Source organism: Elgaria multicarinata, chromosome 1 (assembly GCF_023053635.1).
Source record: "Elgaria multicarinata webbii isolate HBS135686 ecotype San Diego chromosome 1, rElgMul1.1.pri, whole genome shotgun sequence".
Lineage (NCBI taxonomy): Eukaryota > Metazoa > Chordata > Lepidosauria > Squamata > Anguidae > Elgaria > Elgaria multicarinata.
This window is the reverse complement of record NC_086171.1, coordinates 57,738,458-57,754,967: the sequence shown is the minus strand read 5'-3', so window position 1 is coordinate 57,754,967 and position 16,510 is coordinate 57,738,458. Positions and strand designations below refer to the sequence as shown.

General features: G+C 47.4%; 1 protein-coding gene across 2 annotated transcripts; it reads left to right on the top strand.

The window, feature by feature from the left end:
- Positions 1–6,979: 6,979 nt before the first annotated feature.
- Positions 6,980–14,136, top strand: EVX1 (even-skipped homeobox 1). 2 transcript variants are annotated; one of them, XM_063115871.1, is made up of 4 exons: positions 6,980–7,176; positions 7,220–7,707; positions 10,695–10,948; positions 13,585–14,136. In XM_063115871.1, the coding sequence occupies exons 1-4, from the start codon at positions 6,980–6,982 to the stop codon at positions 14,134–14,136; spliced, it is 1,491 nt and encodes a 496-aa protein (XP_062971941.1). The 2 variants fall into 2 exon arrangements, with proteins under 2 accessions (XP_062971941.1, XP_062971948.1); XM_063115878.1 differs by lacking the exon at positions 6,980–7,176 and having other exon boundaries at positions 7,224–7,406; positions 7,479–7,707.
- Positions 14,137–16,510: the final 2,374 nt, after the last annotated feature.

Here is a 16,510-nt window from a genome sequence, read left to right as displayed (position 1 = left end):
ACTAAAACTCAGATCTCCAGAGTCCCAATCCAACATTCTAACCACTATGCTACACTGTCTCTCCAGTCCAAACCACCAACCATTGCAGATGCAGGAACTCCACTAACATAGCACCCCATAGATGGCCAACCACCCTCTGCTTAACCACCTCTGACTAAGGAGAGTCCACCACCATCCAAAGAGGTCTGTACCACAGTCCAACAGCTGGTACAAGCAGGAAGTTCTTCACAATGGTTAATCTAAATCTCCTTCCTTGTAATTTGAACCTGTCAGGACCCTACCTTCTGGGGCAACAGAATACAAATTTGTTCCACCTGTGTGACAGCCCTTCAAATACCTGAAGATGGCTGTCATATTTTCCGGTGGACAACTAATAAATAAATAAATAAATAAATAAATAATATTTATTACTCGCCTCTCCCTCTAGATCCAGATGGGGAACAACACCAAATACAACATAATAGGTTTGGGTCTCCAGGCCCCTGGGCTGGATTAACTTCCAAAGGAAAGGTTACCGGTATCTAAGCATTATTGTAGGATGCACATCTTATTCCCCCATCACACTTTATCATAAATATTTTGTAGCCTTATTTGCATCTTCCATTCCTCCTCCTCCTCCTCCTGTTCAGCTCTGCCCCCAACCCCAAATACAAAAAACTACTGCCATTTTATGTGGTTGGAATTGGTCTCTTCATCTGTCAGATCCCATATAGTTAGAAACAAGACATTTTAGAAACAACAACACTGGTTGTATCCAATGTTAGTCCTATTAGAGTAGACCCATTGAAATGAATAGGATACAACCTACTATTTATGGGTCTATCAGGCAATGTTTAAAAAATCACATGTGATGTTGCTAATATACAAGACATTATTATATCTGTTTTCTGTGAAATACATAGGCACATATGCCTCTTGCCTCTTGTTCTTACTGCATCAACTTCACTTTAGAGTTTACTTTCTACACAACTAGAGAATAAATGCTCTGATTATTTCTTTCATCGCTGTGTTTGTTCTAACCATGTCATAAAAATAAGTCTTAATAAAACAGTGATAATTACGTCATTATGGGTAACAGCATCTATTAACGAATTAGGCTTTTTGTATTGCTAATCATTGGGCCTGACTATGAAAAATCTTCCTTTGCCATCCTTACCTGGCAGTAAATCCTACTGAATTCAAAGGGACCTACTTCTGAGTAGCCATGTATAGGATTGCATTGTGAAACACTTCAAAACAATGCATTGTTGTTTTGTGGATCTTACCAGGAATGTTAGTAATTTTGACATTTTTCTTTGTTCCGTTTGAAAAGGGAGACAGGGAGAGAAAAATCCAAAATTAGTTATTGATTCAGGGCTGGTAAATAAATGATTCAGCATAATTCTTATTCTTATTCTTATTATTTGGCAGGTTTGGTTGCCTAGGGAATGACCAATAACACTATAACGGCAAGTAGACAGTAATTAAGTATTTTCAAACATATATTTCCCAAAGGAAATTTTATTAAGAAAAACCCATGACTTACAGGTTCAGAAAAATACAAATCACTTCAGCTTTCATCCTTGTGCAAATCACTAACTACACAAACACACCTTTTAATGCCACCTTTCCAAGATATTAGGAGGTGCACCAAAAGACATAAAAATAATTCTAAAAATGCTATATTACATACATTACATTTGCCTTTTTGCTCAATCTTCTTCATTTCAATAGATGAAGCTTACGACGATGCATGACTTTTTGGGTTGTCCTTCCCTGTGAATAATGGGAGGCATCATCTGTGAAGGATTTGCTCGTGGGATAAGACAACGCAACAGCCTTGACATATGAAATGGGGAGTTTTACATCTGAAGATAGGCATGCGTTTATTTTCAAGTTGGATGGGTGTTGATGAATAAATTACCTTGGTCCAATCGCTACCTTTCACTTTAATGGACTTCAGAGGATTTTGCGGGGATAAACTGGGCGAACACACTCAACTCCATGTGCGGTGTCCTGTATCCCTTGGCGAAAAGGCAAGATATAACTGCAATAAATTCACGTGTATGTGCTCTCTGCTTTTCTTTCCCGTCTGACCTCACCGTTTACAATCTCCCTCCATACACATACATACACCTTCAGTTGAGAATAACACTCCATTTATCTGATGATGAAGTGGACTCTAGTCCACGAAAACGTGTGCCATAACACATTTGTTAGCCTTAAGGCATAGCCAAGACTCCTTTGGTGGTTTCTGGTGCAGCAAGACTAAACACCAAAGTAGCCCTCTGTACGTGTCCAGTGTCGACCTGTGATAAACATTAGCCGCAGTCGGAGGTGGATAGCCTCAATTGCTTCCAGTTGAGAAAGTGCGGTTCTCCACGGAGAAGCCCAGCGAGTGCGTGCAGAGGTGTGGCAGATAGGACGCAAATGATGTGGATTGAGGGTCGCTCTCCTATACACACTTCCCTGGGAGACATTCCCACTGGGCTCAGTGGGGCTTAGAAACGAGGAATGCACTGCACAAAACCAACCCGCCCGCAAGAGTGACGATCGTCGTCTCCAAGGAGGAGAAGAGGCTCTTGCGATCCCTGCTTAAACAAACCAATCCTAGACCATCCATGGACTCGCAATGGGCCCCTTCGGGCTTCAGCGGTTGGCGTAGGCAAAGGACAAGGCTCGCTCTGCCGGGCTGGATCTCCCCAATATTTTATAGGTGGCGACACTTTCGTTTCGACAACCACTTCAAGTCGGCAATCAGGACAGGATCTGAGGCACAGGAGGCTTATCAAGTCACTTAATCTCACCATATAACATAAATCCACCGGGGTCAAGGAGCAGATCTGGTTAAAATCATGCTGCTAATGGGTCATGCATTGCTGCTCGAGAGGGATGGAACTGCCAATTTGCGCACTTCTTAGCAGAGCTCTACCTGCTATCATTAGGCGCTGCTTCCCCTTCCCTGCAATTACCAAGATCCACCAGAGGTATTATATTGTAGGCATCACCCACTGATGAAATAGCTTTAAAATAACAACAGAAGGCTATTCTCATTACCCATTTCAAAGCAGCTGATTTGCACAGTTTATGTATGCATGGCTGGACCCAGATTAGAATGGAGCTGTCCACCCGTCTCACCCAAATAGATTAAAACGCCCACCATACCTGAGATCACAGGTACTGAGTGGCCGAGGTTAATTTTAATTGACCGCATTTCATTACACTCCTGTTTTTTTCCAGGACCCTGGTGGAATCCGTCCTGAGCGACTTTATCCACAGACTACAACCAGAAATGAATGAATGGATACATAAACTAGCATCCAGTGAAGATAGTGGTGGGGTCTTTAACATCTCCTGGTTATGAAGTCAGACATATACAACATTTTTGGGTTAATGGTCCAAGAATAATTCCTGCCCCCGTTTCTTGGTATTATTCAGGCGGATTTCAACCATGAGAGCAGGGACATGGCAATACCATTAGCATCCATTGGCAAAAGCAGCAAAAAGTCCATCTAGATCTACTAATAAATCTCTGTTTGATTTGCAGTAGATCAGCAAGGATTACCGACTCCCAGTTGCTTAACAACAAAGTGTCTCCCCCTCCCAACCCAAGTTAGACTGCAGAAGTGAAGAAAGTTTGCAAGAGTAAGTAGGGTTTTTGTGACTGTGAGTGCCTCTCAGTTCTGGTACTCAGAACAAATTTCTGGGCTCAGATAGTAATAAATCGAAGCCTTTTGCACCAAACTCTGTTCGGTGAATATCTGGGTTCTAGTTTAAAAAAAGGAAAGGAAAGGAAAGGAAAGGAAACGCTCCCCTTCCCCCTGCAAAGTAGATCCTGCAAACATGAAGTCTGCCCGGTCCCTGGCCTAAAGGAGGTGGAAGGCTAGCAGCCCCGCGTGGAGTGGGCGTAAGTATGCGCCCTAGGAAGAAAACAAAACGAGGAGGCCTCATAAAGACACACGCACACACGTCCCCTCCTCTCGCAAACAAAGCCGATGCCAACTGGCTACAGACAAATGAGCACGTCCGTTTGCCAACGCCCCTGGGCATTCATTAAGCTCCGAGTTCACTCGTCCTCCCAGCCGTTTAGACACTCTTAAACTCCGAGCTGCCAATCGGGAAGGTTTCACCCTAGGCCAAGCGTACGCCCTCTCCGCGGGCCTTGCCAACTGGGCTTGCTCTGCCAACTTAAGGGAGAAGCCAGGGTCACCGTGTCCTGTTCGGTCTTTCCTTCTTCCCCAATCGCAGGCTTTGGAACAGACCCGGGACTCGAAGATTCGGCCACTGGCTTCCTTCTCGGATTCTCGGGTGCGTGACTGGAGGGGCGGAGCCCCCCCCCCCCGTCAGCGTCGTAAGAGACCCCTCCTCTCGCCCTCTCCAGATGGTACACCAGCAGCGGGGAGAGCGCCGGGGGAGCGGTTCTTGTTCTCCTGGATTTCTGGAAGAGGAGGAGAACAACGAGGAAAAAGCACCGCGGCGCTGGTACCTCCCTGCACAGTCACCACCTGGATATGTCCTCCACGGAGGACTTAACACCGCGCACGTTTTGTCAGTCTCAACGCCAAATCATGACAGGGAACTACTAGTAGAATCCCTGACGACCCTTTTAAGCCTCTTCAAGCCTAAAGGGTGTTACCAGGAAGGACATTTCATTCGACTGGATCCCGATTTAGTTATGCTTAGAGCAAACCCATAGAAATCGGTGGGGACAAACATAATTCCCAAGGTTTTCAATGGGTTTACTTGGGAAATCGGGATCATGATATGATCCTAAAAACGTTGCTTTATGTCATGACTAACTTAAGTCTCACTGATTCCAGAAAGCTTCGGCTATTGGAAGGTATAGAAATGTAATAAAATAAATAAATAAATAAATAAATAAATAAATAAATGTGACTAAATCGGGAGCCAGCCCATTGCACGCAGTGAGACTTATTTCTGATTAAACGTATTTACCCTCCCCTTAATTTGAATAGAACTTTCTTCCTGAAAGTGTTAGCAGAATTCAAAGCACTTCGCTGTTAACTATTCTGCAGAGCAATTCGTTATTGCTCTTTGTAATTACAATCCACTTAACACAAATTATTTGCATTGAATCCGATTTCACCGGAGGCTGTAGTGATATGATGCTGCGTTGAAATCTGTTTTACCAGTACTTCCAGTGTCTTCAAATTGGTGCCCCTATCATGTCATGGCTATCGATGAGAGTTTTTCTTCCAAGTCAGGCTGCAATCCTGTACAGATTTACCTGGGAGTAAGTCCCATTTATAGGCAATGGGGATTTGGTCTCAGTAGACATGTGAGAATTGCTCTATGAGTGTGTTTACAGTACTCCAATAAAAGTACAGTACAAACCTTATTGATGTCAGGACCAAACTTTTTTTTAATAGTAGTAGATTGCATTGTCCTAAATACAAATAGATAGTCTTACTGAGCAGCAGTATACTAGGAACATATTTGAAGACTTGTAATAATCAAAGTAAATACTCTACTTACAGTGGTTGAGTCCATTCAGATCCTCACCATATCATGTTTTGAAGTCCCCAGAAATAACACTTTGATCTTTGTACTGAAAACAGATCTTAGTTTTGTTGGCTTGCTTACTTGTTTACTTATTTGCACTGCCCCATAATTCCCACTAACCCTCCTTCATCCCAATCTTTACTCCTGCAATTATTAGGGGTGGTGAGATGTACTTGCCTGTGTCTTTGTTGTTTAGCTTCTCTCTTGTGCTCCACAAAAAAACCTCAAAAATCCCCATAAACCCTTCATCAGACTGGAAACATTATTGGCTAAAGATAAAACACCATCACCATCCTTTGAAAATAAGAGCAGCCAAGATAGAAAGGTTGGTTAAATGGCCATTTGCTATAATCTCTTATGGTTATTTAATAAATAGATTTCCTACCTGTAACGAAATCAATCAATCAATAAAATGATTATGTACGTTAAAGACGTTTGTGCGTACATGCAAGATGAACAAACATTTTCAAAATATTGCTGGTCATATTCTAGAAATAGCTGCCTTGTAGATTGAAATGTGTCATTTCAAATAAAGAACCAGCACCTTGATTATTTCTGTCTGGTTGAATCTTATAAATCATCTTCTGGTAGATTTCCTTCCTGTGGAGAGAAAAAGGAAGAATTATATATAAGTGCTTGTTTGAAATGAATTATCATTAGGCACAATCAGAAATGGACGTAGTTGGGGTATCAATCAAGCTGTCCTCCCTGTCTTGCTATCACCATTGCTACTAATTCCGGAGTATAAGCCAGATGGCCCTAGGACTTGAAATCAAACCGTGGGTTATAAAGAGGGGTGGGGGGAGGAGAGAAGAGAGAGAGGAACCCTTAATCACAACAAGTAGCTCAATATTTATGAATGCATTTTCAATCTAGTACTTCTCCTTGCAAGTGCAACTTTGAAGGCAAACGAGAGCAAACGAGAAATCACAAATAATTGACCAGAAGGAGAAGGAATCCACAGCGTGTGTCTTTTGGGGAAGGCAGCTCTGAATTTTCCCATCCGTTGTGGATCAAAGTTTTGGTTGTTTAAAAAAGAAAGAAAGAAAAGAAACCGCCCAGAGAGCTTCGGCTATTGGGCGGTATAGAAATGTAATAAATAAATAAATAAAAATAAGACCAACCCCAACCTAAAAAATGAAAATAAAATCGGAAGGTTACTTAACTCTCCCACTGGGGAACTCAAAGGTCGCTCGTTAGCAGTTGAATTCACTCCGCTTCTCCCTTTTTTCACACTTGCCCCTCGCATCCTTGAAAGTGCTCGTTACACCTGGTGCATCTCCCCCTCCCCCACCCCAAGAAGCCCCCCTCCCCACCCCCGCCGCCCCTTTAACTCTTCGCTCCGGCTCTTCCTTTCATCTTCCTCGCCGGCAGACGTTTCTATTTATCCCCCGGCAATCAAGCGAGTGGCGTCACCAGAGGTACTGTAATGACGATTGCACCATTAAGGGATGACAGCTTTAGAAAGAAGAGGGCAATGGTGAGATCCCTCCCAGAGCCGGCGCTGCACACTGGAGCGCTCGCATCACAAGGTCACCCCCCGGCTCACGCCGCGGCTCCTCTCTGCATTGGCAGGAGAGTTCTGCTGGGAGGGGAGGGGAGGGGAAGGGAAGGGAAGGGAGGGGAGGGGTGCAGAAGGCGCAAGAGGGTGGATGGGGGTTGGGGTGGGGTGGGGTGGGGGAGAGAGGGAGAATCTGGATTTTATTTAAAAGACAAGCACAATGGAAACCAGGAAGGAGATGGTGATGTTTCTGGAAGGAGGTCAACTCGGCCCTCTGGCAGGCAAGAGGGCATCCACTTTGGCAGAGACCGTGGGAAGCCCCGGCCAAGAGGCGCAGGACAAGATGATTCACAGGGGCTGCCTGAGCCCTAGATCGGGCCCTTTGCCCTCCCGGGAAAGAGGAGCAAGAGGAGGAGGAGGAGGAGGAGGAGGAGGAAGGATGGAAGAGGAGGAAGACGAAGAAGAGGAGGAGGAGGAGGAGGAGGAGGTGGAAGTGTTACCGGGGACAGGGACGGTCCCGGAGAACCGCTCGGCGGCTGCGGCACTCCTCTCCGCCGGCCAACAGCCCCCGCTCCACCGCCTCTCCTCCGCCAAAGGCCAGCAGAGCAGCTCGGACACCGAGTCTGATTTCTATGAAGAAATCGAGGTGAGCTGCACCCCTGACTGCGCCACGGCCAACGCGGAGTACCACCAGCACAGCCAAGGTAAACCCCTCTCCTTCGCCTCGCTCCAGGTCCCGGGGCTCAGGCAGGCGCCGGCCAGCTTCCCTCCCAAGGAGGGAGATCCCACCTGCCCTGGAGGGCATGAGCAGAAGTCCCTGCCAGCCACGGGAACAACGCGATGCCCGGTGGGTGGGTGAGTGGGTAGGTGCGTGGGACGGACGAGACTGGGTCTGACTTTCCATGAAAGCAAAGAAGAGCTAGGGCTGGAGACGAGGCGGCATCCCATCCCATCCCATCCCAACCCATCCGGCTCAAGCGCCTTGGTGATCGCGGCCTCTGTTTTATTTTGTGTTCTCCCCCCCCCCCCGCCGCCCACCACCACCACCACGCCTCCCCTTTTAATCCCCCCTGGATCCGCAGAGCCGCGGCGCTTGGGCTCCTTCTATCTCTAATTGCCCGCAGAGAGACATCTGCAATAACCCCCCACACATCTCCCGCTTTGAAGTCTAACGACGTGTTAATGGGGGACATGAAATCGCATCCTCGGCTGCTGCAACAGAGAGTTATGACCTTTGCAGATTTTCATTCCCCGCAGCCCAGACGTTTATTTGTAATGAATTCCCCCGGGACCTTTTCCTGTTCCAGGGCAGAGCACCCCCTCGTCGCTTCCTCCACCCACCCAGGATGGGCTTCCTGCCCCCTTCCCATTCCCAGGGAAAGGGAGAGGAGGTGAGCGTCCCTGGATGGGGCCAAGATCAAAAGAAATCCTGCTGGCCACAGGCTTGCCAGTTGCTCGGTGGGGTTTTTTTGGGGGGGGAGGGGGAGGGGGAGGGGGAGTTTCCCCCTAGCAGGGCTGCAACGTGCCTGGATGAGCGCGGAAGCGGTCGCCCACATATGAAAAGACCGTAAAATCGCCGCAGACCGCCCCGGCTGCCTCCTCCCTCCCCCTGCGCCCCCACCCCACCCCACCCGCCACGACAGCGCGAAGGGGTCCTGTTTGCACGTTGGTTCGAGGTCCCAATTGCCTTGTCACTTCCCTGTCTCGGTGGCGCCAGTTCGGAAGTGGTCGCGGGGCTTTAATTGCCCCGGGTCTCATTCAGGCACAATGAGAACTGGCTGCATTTGAAAGCCAAACGCCGAGAGCGTGGGCCTTTTCTCATCCCCTCCCACCGCCACCGCCACCGCCACCGCCACCACTCCCCCTCCTCAGCCCCAAATGTCTAAATGTCTTCTGGGAAAGTATTGGCCAGAGCAAAAGCCCTCTGCTTTGGCCCAGGGGGTTTCTTTCATCTCGGCTCCCAGGAGGAAGAAGGGGTGGAGTGGGGAAATAAGTACATGCATCTTCCCATCCCGCTGGAGGGTGGGATCCTCCCAGTGGCCCGCAGGCATTTCTCTCCTGGCTCCCCTCTCGCTATTGTCATGTATAACCTGGCCAAGAAGAGCACTCCGGGACAAACCGCTGGAGATTCTTGGACAATGTCGTGACATGTCCCCACCCCCAAACAAACACAAACACAAGGCCTGAGAGCTGAGTGCTAAGATGGCCCTTTCTCTCCTGAACAGTAGGAAAGGAATCTCTTACCCGATGGTGTCAGAGACGCTTCTTAACATCTTTATCATATTCCCGTTGCACTGAAGAAACTACTTTCCACCGTGTGTGTGTGTGTGTGTGTGTGTGTTGGGGAGATATTCCGGAAGGACTAGTCGCATTGGTTCTGTCGCAAAGAGCCCGTGGGCACCTTAACGAGCCCGCCCGTGGGCACCTTAAAGCCTAACCGATTTATTGTAGCATAACCTTTCATGGTTTCCAGTCCACCTGATCAGATGCCAGACGAATAATTATTGATTTGGGGGGGGGGGGCGGTCGGGAGAGAGATTTAAAATGTTTCTCTTCTCCAGGAGGTCTTGATTTGTAAGGGAGACTGGAGATGGAGCAGGCCTCTTTGATTCTTATTTCCCTTCCTCCCAGTTCCTTTCCGCCGCAGGTGTTAGCAAAACTGGTCTCAAAGGAAAATCCCTCCTTACTTCCTGCGTCTGCCCTTCAAGTCAAAGACCAAGGATGCCGAAGCGCTTGAAGGCATTCCTCCGCTCTACACACGCCTGGGCTTGCGATCGGAAGCCCATTGACTTCAGTTCAAGCCCATTGAAATAAAGGGGAACTGTTTATTAGCAAACGTGCCCAGAAATAGGGGCGTTATTTGGCCATATGTCCAGTGGATTTCAATGGATACTAGTTCTCTCTGTGCGTAGGGGTGGGTGGGATTCCGGCCTTATATCAGGATGCTAAGCAGTGAACGAAATCCCGTAAGCTACGAGTGAATTTACATGCCAAGGAAACTTAAGCCTGCTTACTCGAAAGTAAGTCTCGTTACAGTCAATCAAATTTAGTTGCGGGTAAATGTGCATAGGATTGCAATCTTAGCAAAAGGAGAGAACAGCAACAACTGGTATGACCACTGGTATGTGGTCATACCTGACTAACAGAAGGACATTTTACTGATGTCAAGGGCCTAAGGGTCCTTACTCCCGAGGTGTGTATTTCCTCTTATTTTAACAGAATTCACTTCCAATTAAGCGGAAGCCCAAATCCAATCATACAGATAACTCGAAAACTAAGGGTGATTACTCGAAAGTAAATCCCAGGGAGTTCAGTGGGACTCCTTAGTCTCAAGTAATCGTGCATAAGACGGCAGCCTCAGTTGCGAATACATCCCACTGAAATTAACGGGATGCGCTTCCGAGCAAAGATATCCAGAACTGGGTTGTATCGCCCGCTAGCCTCTCCAAGTAATCAACGGGGGGGGGAGTGGGCTCCATTTTATCTGTATTTTATTCTTCTTTTGATTTGTACGCCGCCTTTCCGCCAAGAAAATGGAGCCCAAGTCGGATGCCTCTCTGTAGACATCCCTTCTCCACTTAATCCCAGTACAACGGGGCTCCAGTACAGTGGGATGGGGAGGGCAGACAGGTTGGCAAAGCCCAAAGGTCTTTTTCCCTCTGAATGTCTTCCTCTCCACTTCCCCTCGCAGGACAGTGCTCGGAGACGTCAGCAGGCAGCCCCAGCAGCGGAGGCGACCCCCCCAAAGGCGGCGGAAGCGGAGGCGGGGGCTCCCAAGGGTCGCTCTCCTGCAGCGCCAGCGATCAGATGCGCCGCTACCGGACGGCCTTCACCCGGGAGCAGATCGCCAGGCTGGAGAAGGAGTTCTACCGGGAGAATTACGTGTCGAGGCCCAGGAGATGCGAACTGGCGGCCGCCTTAAACCTACCCGAAACCACCATCAAGGTATGCTTCTCCAGCTCCAGGTTCGGATTAGCACAAGATAACCAGATAACCACCCCATCCAATGCCACGACATCCCGTTTCTGCACGCTGCAAAGAAGCAGAAGGCTTCCCTGCAGTTGTGCAGCTAGGCCTGGATCTTGGGGCTGAGGTGCAAGCGCCCCCCACCCCTGCCCCGCAGCCCAGGGGGTCAGGGCACGGGTCCCGAATGCCCAGCCCTGATGGCAGCTGATAAAGGCATCAGGGCAGCAGAAGGAAACTGTATTTTATTCCAGTACCTGTGGTTGTGCTCTGATTTAAGTGAAGCTAAAATGCAAAATGCACGTCCTCAGATTGTTGTTGTTGTTGTTGTTATTATTATTATTATTATTATTATTATTATTATTATTCAGCATTGGCAAACAGTTTTATTCCTGTCCTAACATATCAGGAATGTAGAAGCAGTTGTAAAGCATGGGAAGGCTGCAGTGGGGGCGAGAAGAAGAGAAATGTGAGTTGTGCGCTTCACAACTGAAGCATTACACATGGTCGTCGAAAGCCCACCCCACCCCTATAAGTCCCTATAATTATAAGTCCCTATAATTACCTAACTGCGGACTTCCGGCAGTGGCCTGGCCTAAGGATTTAAGCCCAATGACAACTCGCCCGTGCTTTCATCCATGCCAGCATGCCTACTTAGGAGAGTTTATTAAGGTAGAATGGTTACACACACACACACACACACACCCCTACCCCAAACCCTTTGACTACCCTTTAGTGCTCCCAGCGATGGTGGTTTTACAGCAGTTTCCTTTCACCCTTTCAGTGTATGCGAGGTGGGGATCCCAATCCGCGTTCGTAAATTGTCGATTATACTTAATATGTAGCCAATAGGGCTTGTTCTTGTGTACATGGGAGAGGTGCGATCCTGACAGCACAATGTTATACGTGTCGACTCGGAAGTAAGCCCCATTTAGTTCGATGGGCCTTGCTCCGAGGAAAAGGATAGGTATAGGATTGTAGCCTAAACCACTTACCGTATTTGGGAGCCAGTGTCAGCGAAATTAATCCAAAAGCACTGTAATACCTTTATGACGATCAACTGAAACATCACAAGGTCTTGTGAGCAACCTCAGGAGGTGTTGGGCTATTGCTCCTTTTTGGATCCCCGCCTCCCCCTGGACCAGCAGGACGCCTTGCAATTTTGTCTACGGAAGTCAGCGGCACTTACTCTCAAGTAAATGCATTTAGAATGGGATCGTCAGCTCTTTTGACTTCAACGGGATTAAATAGGCTGGAGCAGAAGCACCGTGGTTTAAATGACGTTTGGCTCAAGCTGTCTATTACCAGCAAAACAGATAACAAGTTTTGAGGCTGCAGCCTATGCATACTTACTTGGGAGTAAGCTCCTTTAAACTCGGCAGGAGTAAAGTCCATAGGATTTCACTACACACTTTCCCTGACTTCATCTGCTGAGAGATGAACGCCTGTGTGTGTGCAATCCTTATAAACTGAAAAATACCGTCTAGATAATACAGACTATTTTCCAATGCAACTATTTGCATAAAAGAAATTTCACACAGGGCTGTCAAGGATTCATCTTGGTTTCCTTTGGAAGGGATTAGTCCCCCATTCATTTCTGTGGGATATGGGGTGCACCCATGTCATGATATAGTTAAAGATTCTTTGAATCGTACTAGAAAACATGTAAAGACTGAAAAGTGGACAGGATAGGAAAGACAGAGGGGAATGCAACAGAGAAGCGATTGTGTAGTGTGAAATGATAACAATCATCATTCTGCCTTGGAACCCCGTGTGGATGTCTAACAACTGAGGAAGGAAGGAAAGTCCTTCCTGTGGAAGCATATTGGACAAGTGTGTGTGTGTGTGTGTGTGTGTGTGTGTGTGTGTGTGAGAGAGAGAGAGAGAGAGAGAGAGAGAGAGAGAGAGAGATTCTTCTCTTCTCAAGCCCTATTAAAACCAGAGGAAGTTGCGCAAAAGCACATTTCTGAAGGCTTTGCACAAGAGAATTCTGTGCAAGATCATTCCCCTGACCTGAAGGCGAACTTCCGAGTTGTTGGCATCTTAAAATACTCCGCCCTTACTGGATATTTTTGGCCACGGTCAGGAGACACCCCTTACACACGCACGCACGCACACACTTGTCATTTGATTTATATTTAAATATGTAGGGTACGGGTGGGAGACCACCAGGTGGGCTACCTGCCCCTCAAAGTTTCAATGACGATTATGTAAACCAGCAGGTAGTTGTTGTTTGTTTGCTTCTTTGTTTGAAAACCAGTGAATATGGTGGCGTAAATTTTGTTCTTTTAACTGGATGGGCCGGAATCAAGCCAATTCGGTTCTGTGCCCACAGAGACGCTGGATGTATGATTGCGTTCTGTTGTCTGCGGCCAGATTACTTCGTCCTAGTTCAGCAAGCAGGAGGAGTCTTTCCGAGTCTGGCGATGCTCCGAGCCCTCCCTACTCGACTCGGACGTCGGTCCGGGCGAGTTCTAGGCGTTGCCTTTCCGCCGAGGCAGGGTGCCGAGGACGGCAGCCTTCCTTGCGAGGGGGATCGGGTGCCTGGGGGTTGCAGTCATTCGTCTCCTTCGGGGATGTTAAGCGCCTCCTGTGGTTCTTCTGTCTGTCCCTGCCAGGTGTGGTTCCAGAACCGGCGCATGAAGGACAAGAGGCAGCGCTTGGCCATGACCTGGCCCCATCCGGCAGACCCGGCGTTCTACACCTACATGATGAGCCACGCGGCGGCCACGGGCAACCTGCCCTACCCCTTCCCGTCCCACCTGCCCCTTCCCTACTACTCCCACATGGGCCTGGGCGCCACCTCGGCTTCTGCCGCCGCCGCCGCCGCTGCCGCCGCCGCCCCCTTCAGCTCCCCGCTGAGGCCGCTGGACACCTTCCGGGTCCTGTCCCACCCGTACCCCAGGCCAGAACTGCTGTGCGCCTTCCGACACCCGTCCCTCTACGCTGGCCCGACGCACGGACTGAGCGGCGCCGGAGGGAGCCCTTGCTCCTGCTTGGCCTGTCACGGGAGCCAGGCCAACGGGCTGCCCCAGAGGCCTTCGGGTTCGGACTTCACCTGCTCGGCCACCACCAGGACGGACTCTTTTCTCACCTTTACGCCCTCGGTGCTGAGCAAGGCTTCCTCGGTCTCCCTGGATCAGCGGGAAGAAGTCCCCTTGACCAGATAAAAGGTTCATCTCAGGTTCCCCTTCCTTCCCACAACCCCCCCCCCCCCGCGCCTTCACCCGCTCCTCTCTCCTTCTCAGAAATTCGCCCCCACCCCCACCCCGCCCTTCCCCAACTGGTCAAAGAACTTCCATCCCGTCTTTATTTAATTGCGCTAGGTGGACGCCAATGGGACATTTCAATGTGTGTGTGTGTTTGGTGGTGGGGGGAGGAAACTCCAAATAAACAAACAGATAAATGGAAGAAGGTTCTCTATTCCTTGCGAATCCATGGAAGAAAACAACTGAATCTGCAAGCGACCGGTGGTGGGGAGGACACTTTGCCAAGGATGCAGCTATGAAGAAAGAAAGAAAGAAAGAAAGAAAGAAAGAAAGAAAGAAAGAAAGAAAGAAAGAAAGAAAGAAAGAAAGAAAGAAAGAAAGAAAGACTATTTGCACCATAGAAAGAGCTAGAACTTTTGTCTCCGAAGGACTTGACTCCAGCCTAAGTGGGGGTGAGGGCCGGATGCCCACCAACCACGGCATAAATAGCTTATGCATAACTCTGTATATGACTAAAAGGAAAATACTTGAAAAGAAGAAGTTGTCGATCCTAACAAAACAAAACAAAAATGTATGCCTGATGAACGTAAAGATTTATTCTTTGCCAGATTAAAAAGAAAAAGTGAAGGGCCTTTGTGGATTCGCAGTTTAAGAGTGTCAATCCTGTTGTTGTTGTTATTATTATTAGTAGTAATATTTTAAAGTAATCGACTTGAACAACAAAACAACAACCCTCAACTGGTACGCTATAAATTTTGAGGGGCACTGCTTAAAATATTTTCCAAACTCTCAGAAACACCAGATTTCCATGTAATATAATTTAATTTTTAAGAAAGTCGTGTTCTTGCCAACTGGGAAGAGGGCGGAGCCGGCGGTTGGGAGAGTGAAATTGGCAGAGACAGGCCCAGAGGGGTCAAAGCTATTTGTCCTTTAAAATAACAACGTTCCATTGTCAGTTGCTGAATTGTGACCACACCGGCGAAATTAGCAAGTGATGTATATGCAGCGAGCCTTTCCTTTTTGTCTTCTTCTTTTTTTGAATGTGTCGGCTGCAAGAGTATTCTCAGAACAGAGACCGTGCGCCTGCCAAACGCTAACAAGCCGCCAGGGGAAGAGATTAAGTGACAGGGAGCAGAACTCTTTCCTTCACACAATCACTGATCTGCAAATTAAAGCCAAGGCGGGTTTCTTCTCCTTCCTGGTTCACCTTCAGTTCCCCATTGCCTTCCACACCACCACCATCATCACCACCTTTTTGATTTTCTGCCTTTGAATTTAGAACTTAAATCCTCCTTCCCCCAAACCCATCTTCCTTGTACTTGTCTCTATAATTTCGTTGTCCTTTTCTTTCTACACTCCTTATGTGTAAATGTTCCCTCCACAGCATCTTTTCCCAGTCCCGAATAGAAATTTCTTTTCTATTTGCTCCTCTTCACATAAAGTGGAAGGAAATGTTCCCGGGGAATCCTTTATTTATTTATTTATTATACCGGAAGTGTTGCTCCCATAGTTTAATTAGAAAAAAAATGTATACAGCACTCCACCCACACATATTATACTTTCTCCCTGCCTTCAGTTATTTAACTTGACATTTCAAATTTTTTAAAAAAGTTCCCCAAATTCACTCACGGTTATCTTTTATCAAGACACCATTTTAAAAGCTTATTATATTTATGGCTATTATTATTGTTATTGTTGTTTTTGTTATAATTAATGACAGTTTAAAATCTCTTCTTGGAGCTTCTATATCTCCAAATTATATTTCCAGTTCAATTGTAATGGGGAGAAAAGAGGAAGAAAAGAGAGAGAGAGAGAGAGAGAGAGAGAGAGAGAGAGAGAGAGAGAGAGATTTGGACCATTAGCTTAGACTCCGAGGAAGTTATAGGTTTAGTAATCTACAAATCAGTTAAGCCTAAATTAAGCAAGGATCTAAAGCAAGCTTTACATGGAAAATAAGTTTAACTGAAATAAGTTTTTATTTCCAATTGATATCAATGTCATCGCCTCAGACCAGAATATTAGCCATATTGATGTTGATAGGACTCAGCTCTGTTTAATTCCAACGGAAAACATTTGTTCTGAAAGGTGTGGATCCTTGGGAAAGTCCACATTAGCAATCCCAATTGAAACGAACCACCAAGAGTAGCTCAGGTCAACGGGAGACAGACGTGAACCCCTCCCATTCATTCCCACAAGGTTCTATTCATGATATCGTTACGACAAAGGGTTAAAAGTGTAAAACAACGCTGGTTTCTACTGTAATTGGTCTCTGGACTAGAGGAAGATAAGCCTACATCGCAAAACATTGCTCTTCAATTTAAGAATGATTCACCCC

Excerpts from the sequence above, each read along its gene's own strand:
- EVX1 (XM_063115871.1), top strand. The coding sequence starts at position 6,980 with ATGGTGAGATCCCTCCCAGAGCCGGCGCTGCACACTGGAGCGCTCGCA. Across the intron at positions 7,177-7,219 it reads GGGGGTTGGGGTGGGGTGGG|CACAATGGAAACCAGGAAGG; the intron begins GTGGGGGAGAGA and ends TTAAAAGACAAG. Across the intron at positions 7,708-10,694 it reads GTACCACCAGCACAGCCAAG|GACAGTGCTCGGAGACGTCA; the intron begins GTAAACCCCTCT and ends TTCCCCTCGCAG.